At 36.1% G+C, this 11554-nt stretch overlaps 1 protein-coding gene across 1 annotated transcript in view; it reads right to left on the minus strand.

Annotated features, from left to right (window-relative positions):
• GRXCR1 (glutaredoxin, cysteine rich 1) overlaps positions 1-9168 on the minus strand; it is a 180587-nt gene extending 171419 nt beyond the window's left edge. Inside the window, exon 1 of the mRNA XM_006898175.1 lies at positions 8767-9168. Within this exon, the coding sequence (XP_006898237.1) occupies positions 8767-9168 (402 nt within the window). The remainder of the gene's footprint in view (positions 1-8766) is intronic.
• Positions 9169-11554: the final 2386 nt, after the last annotated feature.

An 11554-nucleotide genomic window follows, 5' to 3' on the forward strand; every position in this document is an offset into this window, starting at 1 on the left:
GGTGTGGTTGGCGCAGGATAGAGCAGGGTTTAGGGCTGTTGTGCATAGGGTCGCTATGAGTCGGAAACGACTCGACGGCACATAACAACAACAACAACCACAACTGTGTGGTAAGGTTACATACATAAAATATACACATATTTCTTCCCTTGTGATAAAGTAGTCTAAAAGAGAAGTAATTTTTCAGAAATTAGGTGAGATAATGAGTATTATAAAACAGAAAAAAGACATTAGAATGGTACAAATAAATAATTTCTCCTAATTAGCCATAATGTTATATGTTTTATAATTTCTTAAAATTCTTTCTGAAAGTGATTGATGGATTTGTATAATATGCAAGTTTGTACATTATTGAAATGTTTCCATGATTTTTTACACAAGGTTTAAGTTACAGGCTTTCAAAGAAAGTATCAGACATTTTTCCTGCCTCAGAAAACTACCAAGAGAATGTTTGTCTAGCCCCGCTGTTATATTGCTTTTTCTTTACATTTGGAAACACCAGGTGCTAATTCTCTAATAATGGTATAACCATGGGCTGCCACTAAGAGTTCATTAAGCAGTTCCAAGTCATCTTGTGGAATGCATGGGCTTGCTCAGCATGTTCTAAAGTCAGAGTTCAGACAGATTCACAGTATTAAGCGGCAAGTAATTAAAAACAAGTATCCACAAATTAAAATGTCATGATGATGCAAGGGTTGTCATGAACAGGGGAGAAAAGGAGACATTTCAACTTGGCTAATCACTGAACTAATTAGAGTAAATCACAGAAAAATTCAAAGGACTTGCATAAACTCACACTCATGGTCAGAGTCTTGATTTTGGGAAACTCAAAGCATCAAGGTAAGAATCACTAATTATTCAAATTACCCTCCAGCTCTTGGTTTTGAGATAGAATTAAAACAGAAAGCAATCATGAAGGAAAGAAGAAAAAAAAAAAGAGAGTTTTAGTAGAATAAAGGCGTAATGAGAGAGCTGATCCAAGGAGAAAAATATAAGCAACAGGAACATTAAGAATAAGTAGCAGAGCTATATTAGATTAACAAGAAGCTAGAGAGGAAGAACCTTCAGTAAATGAACGGAAAAGCTTCTTCTAAAAAAAAATCAATATTCTGCGTAGTATCAATTTCACAGGAGACAGGCAGTAAATTGCTATTCAGTAAATGATTGAAGGAATATTGAAAACCGAAATAATTCCATGGAGCAAGTTAGCAACACTTAACCACGAAAATCTCATTCCAATCAAATATAGGAAATCTTCAAACACCAAAGAGCCGAGAAGAAAGGAGAATAACCGTGCTCTAAGAAGCTATTTGAATCCATTAACTGCTCCATGAGAGAAGAATGTGCAATCTACTCCTGCATGATTTGTTGTCATTGTTGTTGTTGTTGTTATGTGTCTGCTCCTCATAGTGATCCTATGTACAAGAGCTCTGATGCCTGTCCTGTTCTGAGCCAGTTTTACTGACTCCAAAATACCTAACCCCATTTGCCCTAGTTACTATCTCAGTTCCTCTCACCCGGGGTCCTCCTCTCCTGCGCTGCCCCTCCACCCTTCCAGGTATGATGTCCTTTTCCAAGGATTGGTGTCTGAGACAAGGCTTCAAAATCCTAGTCTCCACAGAGAAACTTAGTTTCACCCGAAAACAGACATATTTGTTTTTTTGGCAGTCCACGATATGTTCAAAACTCTTCTCCAGCACCACAATTCAAAGGCATCGACTGATTGTCAGTCATTGTCCAGCTTTCCGATGCATAGCCAGTAGTTGCAAAGACCATGGTCTGGATCAGGGGCACTTTAGTCTCTAGATTGGCATCATTCTTTGCAGTACTCTACAAAGTTCCCTGACAGCAAATTTCCCAGTGCAATTTGTCATTTGGTTTCCTGACTGCTTGTGCTAAGAATGTTGATTGTGAAGCCAAACAAGCTGTAATTTACAAAATTTAATGCATGATTTACTGTCTCAGAAAACCTGATGGACAGTTAGCTATGAATAAGTCCCCACTAGATGCAACATAAAAGAATTGAACTTAGTTTTTAACACGGTGAAAAGTTTCACTCAGTATCAGAAGCTTAAAGCTGGAACCAACAGTAGCAAAGAGGTAGGATGTGGAATGAGGTCATAAAACTCGAAGATTCATCAACTGTGAATTTCTTCAATTGTACATAAATGTCAGAAATATCAATTTTTCTTTTAAATTTGTTGCTGTTTTATAATAATAGTCTAATTTCATAGTGTAGTTTCTTGTATATTTTAAAATTATAGAAAAATATTAGATATTCTTGTCTGGTTTATATTAGCTGGGGAAAAGTGCCAAAATTCCCATTGGTAGGTACTTGTTTTAATACAATGTTAATTATCTAGAGAAAATCATTTTAAATTTAACAACTTGTTTTTTACACGGATGAGGTACTCAAGTATTCTGATTGGTTAATAGTAATAGTGCCTTATTGAATTGTTGTTAAGAATAGATGTGAATGTGTACATTGTTAGATGCCATCGAGTTGAATATGACTCATAGAGAGCCTGTGAACAATAGATCTGAATCCACCCCATCCTGTGCAATCTTCTTACTTTGTGACATACTAGATCCCACTGTGGCAGTCACCGTGTCCATCCACCTGGTTGAGGTGCTTCCTCTCCTTATCTGACCATCTATCATTCCAAGCATCATGTCCCTCTTCAAGGAATAGCCCCTCCTGGCTGCACCTTCCTAAGATATATCTCTTTGTTCTCCTGGCCATCCAAAGAATGTTCAGTGCTCTTCTCCAACACCACAGCTCAAAGACATCAGTTCTTCTGTCATCTTTATTCATTTTCCATATCTCAGATACATAGTAACTGATGAGAAAGACTATGGCTTGAATCAGACACACCTTAGTCCCCAAACTGACACCCTTACTCCTCAATAATTTGGAGAGTTTCATAACTGCAGACATTCCCTGTGCAATGAGATGAAGCTGTTGACAGTATCAATCTTTTCTTCATCTATTATGTTATTGCATACCAGTCCCGAGGTGAGAATCTTTTTTTTCTTAACATTGTGATGTAATCTATATTGAAGGCCGCATTTACATACATACAGTACTTAATTAAAATTATAATTGTTATAAATATTGTTTATACATATTAGCTCAAATAAACAAATAATATCTAAGAGTTATCATACATTTTTCTCAAAAATATAATTCTATCCCCAAGACTAAATTCAAATGGATGAAAAGTACACTTTTAAATTTAAAAAGATGAACAATTTTAATCTGAAATTTAATTTCACTGTATTGGAAAATCTTCAGGAACTATAAATTTGTAATAACACAAATTTAAAACCTGCTAAATAAATTGGCATTTTAAAATATGGATGTATAGCATACTATAATAGATTTAACATATACATATTTGACATTATTATATTTCAAAGGTGAAAGTAGGAATTTTTGCATATACGCATACTTTTAAAAACAAACATAATTCAAGTAGCAAAATGGAGGATGCCTATATTATCAGCTTTGGGCCTACATTTCATTTTTCTTACATTCTATTATCTAAAATTATATATTATGATTGTTTTCCTGGGTTTTTTTTAACAAAACTTAAGGTATAAATAAATGAAAAAATGCATGTGAAAGTCCTTTACAATGTTTGTGGATAAACTCAGGAAAAATTAAGTTTGGCAATTTAACCACATAGGAATAAATTAAAGAAAACAACTAAATAACTATCTTAATTATCAACAACATTGATCCATTTTAGGATATTTTCAAATGTGTGGATGTTCAGAATGAATTGAATCTGAAATCTAATCTTGAGAACAGAGTAATGAAAGCAGTAAATTATATAGTACTTTTGTAATTTGTACTATATGTGAAAACAGTAATTTCAAAAAGAAAATATTTTTAAACTCTTTCAGTATTGAGTAGGAAAATAATTCTTCTAGACAAAAATATCCTTGATGTTTTTGCGTACCATGAAGTGGTAAATGACTCATAACTGATTCTTCAGTGAGTTCAGAGCCGGTAAACCACACAGGAGGAGATTGTTCATATTTCTCCTGTGCAGAAGCTAATAGATTTGAACCATGTGCCTTTGGGTCAACAGTGCAACTCCTTACCATTAGTCCACAAGAGTTTTAAATCATGACATGTTAAAGTAAACTAAAAACACCTACACTAGAGTATATTGGTAAGATTCCTTTCTGTATCTCCTCTCTACCCAAATAATTGATAAATTAGGATACTAATAGTAAAGACATCCATAAAAAATACCCCTTTTTCATCTCTGGTTGAGGAAAGCGTTCCTGCTGATCTAATTGGATCAGAAAAACCAACTGTAGATTAACACTTAGCTTTTTCAATTTCCTCATTAACATTGAAGATGTAAATAATATCAAATAAAATTTTTATTAACACAGGCAACTAAATGATTTCCCATCAAGGAGTTGGAAACAACCTAAGTGCCCTTCAACAAATGAATGGATAGAGAAGCTGTGGTATATTCACACAATGGAATACTATGTTGCATTGAAAAACAAGAAACTCATGCAATATTATTCAAAATGGTGACCCTCGAGAACATTATACTGAGTGAAATATCTCAGTCACAAAGGCACAAATATTGCATAGTGCCACTGTTATAGAACAGGATGGCACTGGGGTTGGGGGAGACTGAGAAAAGATGGGATGGATAATGTGTACTGCATTTAAACAGAGAGGGAGAAAACTGTTTAAAAGGGATATGTGATTAGGTATCATTGTCATGACAGGAGTCCAGAACGAAGGATGCATAGTGGAGTGAACCTGGGGGGAGGGATTGTAAAACAATGGGGGATTTTTCATTTACTTTTCGAAGAGAAGAGTGTACTGGAGGTGGGGAAGAGGACAGGGGAAAAGTGCAACAATGAATGAATGGAAATGCAAAGTCTCTGTTAATTTTCATTAAAATTAATAAAACATGATAAAAAAAGAGTTCCTATCTTATCACATCCTCTCCAACATTTATTACTATCTGTCCTGTTAAACTTTGACACTGCTACTGGGCTAAAATGGAATCTCATTGTGGTTTTTATTTGCATCTCTCGTATTGCCAGTGATTTTGAGCGTTTCTTCATGCGTCTGAATATGGTATGAAGAGACTGTCAAATACAGCCAGAAATGCACAATATGGAAAGGATAAAATTGCTGAATGGGACCTTCTAAAGAGTAAATCCCTGTATGTATCAAAAACACTTTCCAGAGTGAAAAGAAAACTTACTGACTAGGAAAAAGCATTTGGCAATACCATTTCAGAGAAGGGTCTCATACCAAAAGAATCCTACAGGGCCTCCACAAGAAAAAGAATGAGAACACAACTACAAAATGGGCAAAGACATGACATATGCTTTGAACATTTTCTCGTGAGGGATAAGTCCACAGACAAATGTCATTCTTCATAAATAGAAATTCTAGTAAGGGAGAGCTTCAGTGAGATGGACTGACACAGTAGCCAGTTGCTACAATAGGCATAAGAAAAGTAGTGCTCATGAGATGGTACATGACTTAGTAGTGTTTCCTTCTGTTTTACACGAGTGACTCTTAGTCAAAGCTAGCCCCTTCTGGTGGGAGTGGTAATAAATTGTGTAATTCCAAAAGCAGGCAGTTGGAATCCACCAGCTAGCTGTTCCACCACAGAAGGATGGGCAATCCCCTGTCTGTGATTTGCTGTTGTTAAAGGTTGAGCTTTTTTAGCTGAACAGCACACTGCAAGAACATCAGGTGTGGGAAAACAATGTATACAAACTTGGTAAATAAACCAGAATTTTTTTAAAAAATAAATTTGCCATGCATAAAGCATGGAAAACATATATTAAAAATAAACGAAAAGTCAGAACTGATTCAATGGCACCTAACAACAACAACAACAACATAAAATATACGATTTCCAGGTCACAACTAGCTTCTTCATTCCTGGTTTACAAATTTCTAAATTTTTCTCTTAAACGATGTAACTTGTTTTGAGGAAACGTGGCACATTCAAGCATCTACATCTCCACAGATTGGGCCAACCTTAGAGATTTACAAAACATTGCCCTCTACAAAACCCACCTAGGTAGAAAGAGGATTTTGGTTTTTTCTTCTGATTTCCTCACAACTTCTAATTGACTTGTTTAGTATTCAGATCTTTAATTACCTAGTATGGCATTAAGCAAATCAATTGGCAAATAAAATAGGAATTGGTTCACATATCACTTTGTAGAATAACTTCCTACAGAAGTGCTGCTAAGAAATTAACTGTTTTAAAGCCAATACTTTTAATGACCACTCTGCACAGTTGAAACTTTTGCAACAGGAACAAAACGAGAAACTAATACAGAGAAACAAAAGTGATTTACAGGGTCTTTGAAAAATTTTTACTTCCATACAGGGTTTACTCTCAAGTTTCAAGTTGAGTGTTGTAAGATTTTATAACTTAAAACAGGAAGAAAGACCGGCTGTTTCTTCAATCACAGTTCTTCACTTTAATAAAATTGGCTGTAGTTGGAACCTTAACCAAATATATAATTTCTCATTTTTTGTTCCCTGCTAGAGATTAATATGTAATGATCACTTCCCAAAGGACTTGGGGGAAAGTACAGAGATGCGGGAGGAAAAAGTCAAATCTGGTGGTAGACATAGGAGTAATTGAATGGTAATTGAACACCCTCTGCTTTTCACCTCCTGGCCTTCTTGGTGAATGCAGAGTTGGACTGCTGTGGGAAGCTGCTCAATCATCATAAGACACTGCCTTCCTAACAAGAGGAAATCCACACATACACACAGGCACTTCCTTCAGTCAGGACACCTCCATATAATGCTTTACAGTTTGTGTAACTTCAAGTGGTGCCATTCACACAGACAACTCTGAACCCAGATCCAAGCTCAGAAGCTCTTTCAACCTATGATTCTGCTCTAGAAATTAGAGACCATTCACATCATGACAATGATAATGATGATTGGCCTTAATTACTTCATACTTAAAATATACCAATCACTCCATTCATCTTATGAGAAAGGAGCAGTACAAAACCTTATTAAATGGCAAAGTTCATAATAGGCTTTTGCTGTTATTTATTATTACCCTTTCAAAGTAAAAGAAATATGGATAATCATAATGACAATGTTTATTTTTTCTCAAAAAAGGAAGAGGTAATTGTGCCTTAAAATATGCAAATATATCTTGTAACCTAATCCAGTATTAGTATTTTGACTTGAGAACTGTTTTCTCTTTTCAGTTTGTGAGTTTATAGCACTATTTAGGTAAACATATACAAAGTAGATAAGTTTTTCTCTTGTAGATATTGAGGTTTTAAAATATGACTCATAGTAATAACTTTGCTGGAGATTTAAATCAACAAATTCAAATCAAACAAAACACCCAAAATAGAGGATTCATTTCAATCAATTTCAATTAGTTTCACTAGGCAAGATAAACTAACCATGAAGAATTCTATAATTTTAAAGTTTAATTAACCCAAAAGAGTCTTGTAAATCTCAGGACAAAAGTATTTCTGCATTGGATGAATCTCAGAAGCCCCTAAGATTATCTGAATAAAATAATCACAACTCTTGAAAACTAAAAAGACCATATTCAATTTATTAAAATAGTCATCAGTTTCTAGCTTGAGTTCCCAATTCCCCTTCCAATCTGGAAAATTCTTTTCTAATTACATTTTATACATATAAAGAATCATTATTGTGAATTATTTTTTCACTTTTAACAAACACTGAAATATGTGTTTGTAAAAAAACTCTCATGACGAGACCTTTTCAAACACTTTATTTAAAATGAAAAATAGCCCAAAAGATTTCATGAAAATCACTTCTCTCCACAATTCCCCAATCCTTAGATATTATAGAAGCTTTGAATAATTCAACATTAGAGATCATTTATATAAAAATTGAGACTAAGATAAAACAGCATTACAATGAAAAATATTGGTGCTACTTTAATGACAGTGATTATAAATTCCATTCCTGAAATAATGACGCCTGTTTTTAACAGAAAATCATTTACCAGTCCTCAGAGGCAAGTGCAAAATTTGTCTTGACGTGAGACCATTGCCAAAGGCACTAGTACCTAAATAATGTATTCCTGTTTTACTGAGCAGAATCTATCATCATTTGAAGACTAGCTTCCCTGGTGTAAAATCCTAAAACTCTGCATTTATATAGGAATAACTTTTCAAGCCATGCTCCTGAGTTTTTATAGGCAAATTAATAGAGAAAAGATCTCAACTTAGCTTGCAACTTCCTCAGTAATAAGATGTCAAAATTAACTGCCATAACTTCATCAGATTTCAACTGAATCCACCCTCACTGAATGTAAATACTCAAAAGTCTTTACCATTTCTAGTTTTAACAACTCTAGAAGTGATAAGTACTATAACCGTGTTTTATTGATGTGAAGCTATAAACTAGCATTGCCTTTCCTTTTTGATCAAAGTCTTTGTAGATTCCGATTCCATTTTCTTCCTTGGCCAGGGAGTAAGTCCACTGTTTTAGCCACTGGACAAGCTAGCTAAGTGCTAGAAATTTAACTTTGATAAATTAGTCTAGTTAATTAAGTGTAATGATCCTATTTCTAACCCCTGTCTGTTGAGACAGTATCTTGGATAAGAAAGAGAGTGGGATCCTGACTCATGAAGTATGTAAGAGTCATGAAGAAGAAAGGTTCCCTCTCAACTGGAGAAGAGGTACATGCTGGGATGATGAGTCTGGAGCAAAGCTCAGGAAGAAGACAATGGATTACTTACCTGCAGAACGGTGGTCAAATTGTTAAAGAGAGCTTGGCCAGCACTCACTTTGTATTTGACGCCTCTGACAGTCCCATTTTTGCTTAAAATGTTGACTCTTCTTGTGCCAAAGCACTTCTCGCTGGCAGTCCTTGCTAAAACCAGCAAGTTATCCTGGTCATTCTCATGCTCGTCACTTTCTGATCCGATGTGACCATTCTGCTGTCCGTCAGACTCACTTAGTCCATCGATCCCGCAGATACTGGCACACTCTGAGTCCAGAGAGCCTGCAGGCTGCCCGTCATCATACACTTCTTTCAGAACTCGCCCGCTGTGAGATGATGCAATCCGAAATCGGACTCTGCGTGGTCTGTCACTTTCTGGCTTCATTTCTCTTTTTAACATGGTTCTATCAACCCACATGAAGAATTCACCTCATTCTTGATCCATTGTTACTGAGTTTGTCCACTAACCACATAATAACAGCAGAGTGACAGCAGCACTCATATGAAACTGACGTCGAAAGAAGATTCCTAAGAACTAAGAGTGCATCTCTGCTTTAATAATGAATGCGTATGTGTGTGCTATGGTTACCTTTAAACTAAAACCTGAAAAATGATCCCAGTCTTTAAATATTAATGGCCATGGTCTACTCTTTAACAGGACAAGTGCAAGAAAGTGGCATGCAATGAAACAGAAATTGCATGCAGGGCAAGGAAATAACAGACTGGAGGATTGAAATCAATAGTGAGTGTTGAAAAGGGTTTTAGCAGCATAAACAAGGCTTCAGTTCATCTTCCAGACTAGGTACCAAAGGTAGGATGTGAAATTCAACTGCAATGTGTTGGATGTGAGGTGTTATAGTCTTCTCACAATAAATTATTTCTTCTTTCATTTTTTATTTTCTTCATTAGAATATAGATACAAATAAGCATTTGCTATTTGAATATTTTTACATGTAAACCCCAGTAACATTCATTACATTCATGATGCAACCATCATAACTATCCATTTCCAAACTCTTCACCACCATGAAAACAAGTTCAATGTCACCCCTAAGCAACATGTCTCTTTTCTACTTTCACTAGGAGCTCTCTTTAAAGGCCAGCAAACATGTTACAATACCCACACAGAGACTTCACTATTAATTCTTGTTAAGTCATCAGTTAATAAATATACATTGTCTAAGAGGTATTTTCAAGAGGTACCTCCAGTAGTTTTGTTAGAGACTTTTTAACAGTGAAGGGATAGAACTTTTAGTTTCCCACTTCTGCTACTAGAAAACATCGCTCCCTTTAAGAAAGGGAAAGAGATTTGGAAAGGAATGATAAAGAACAGTAAGGGAAGAATGGAAAATCCTCCACACTAGCCAAGTAAGCCAAACAATCCCGGTGATCTGAGTTGATAAATACACCCAAATCACCCATGCATAGAGAAGGGTCCTCCGTATGCTCTCCTCAGGTGTATTTCCTATCACGCTGGCCAGCACTTGTGTCATCTCTTAAGATATACAACCATCTTGAAACTTACACTGTAGTGATTATCCCAAGGTGTCTGCACCTGAGAAGAAGAATAAGCTGCTGGCCCTTAGCATGTAAGTGCCATAAAGTTCACTGCTTTTTATCTGGTTGTGGGCTTAATGTGTATTTCTCTTAGAAAACACAGGGAAAATGGAAAATAAATTTCATAAAAATGTTAGCTAAGGATATAATTTCTGTATACTTTCTTATAGTATATAGAGAGGAACTGGCTATATACTCTCACTTTATGTCCCAAGTTTCTTTAATGTAAAGGGAAAGAGACAAAGTGCAAAGTGCAAGGTGAACAAAGGTGAACAGGCCACTGATGAAGCAAAGCAATGAAGATAGGGTACTCTCTGTCTTGCTGCTTCTCTTTCCTCCCCACACATCACCTGCTATTGGGTTGACCCAAGAGCAATCTTGCTACAATATACTAAGGATGTCAAAGTCGCAGAGGAATCCCACATGCACTATGAAGCTTCACTGAACTGAGTAAGAATTAGCTTTTTGTTGTTGTTGTTATGTGCTGTCTAGTGGCCTTCGACTCATAGCAGCTTTATGTACATAGCTCTTCATCCTGCCCTAACCTGGGCCGATCTCATTGTCTCCAACAGACCTAATCCCATGTCTCCAGTCACTGAGTCAATCCATCTCATCCTGGGTCTTCCTCTCCTGCAGTGTCCCCCACAGATGATGTTGTTCTCCAAGGACTTGTCGTTTCTGGCCATGTGCCCAAAATATGTGAGATCAAACTTCCAAATCCTTGCCTTCAGGTAACAGCTTGTTTTCATCCTCTCCAGAACATTTTTTTATTATATTAAGCAATTTGATTAATATTTGGCATTTGTTTATTATAGCAAGTTGTTGTTGTTGTTAGGTGCCATCAAGTTGAATACAACTCATAGTGACCCTATGAACAAAAGATCTGAAACCTGTTCAATCCTGCACCATCCTCACACTTCCTTACACACAAGAGCCCATTTGTAGCCGTCAACATGTCAATCTACCTAGTTGAGGGTCTCCTTTTCCGTCACCAACATTCCACCCTTCCCAGCATCATGTTCTTCTCCAAGGGATAGCACCTCCTAGAAACATGTTAAAAGTATGTGAGGTGAAGCCTCATCATTCTTACCTCCAAAGACCACTTAAGTTTCAACCTCTCCAAGACATATTTCTTTGTTCTTTTGGCAGTCCACGGAATGTTCAGTGTTCTTCTTCAATGCCAAATCTTAAAGGCATCAATTATCTTTCTGTCATTTTTATTCATTGCCCAGCTCTCAGATGCACAG

This window comes from Elephantulus edwardii, unplaced genomic scaffold, assembly GCF_000299155.1.
Source record: "Elephantulus edwardii isolate Elephantulus edwardi_28Jun2011 unplaced genomic scaffold, EleEdw1.0 scaffold00222, whole genome shotgun sequence".
Classification (NCBI taxonomy): Eukaryota; Metazoa; Chordata; class Mammalia; order Macroscelidea; family Macroscelididae; genus Elephantulus; species Elephantulus edwardii.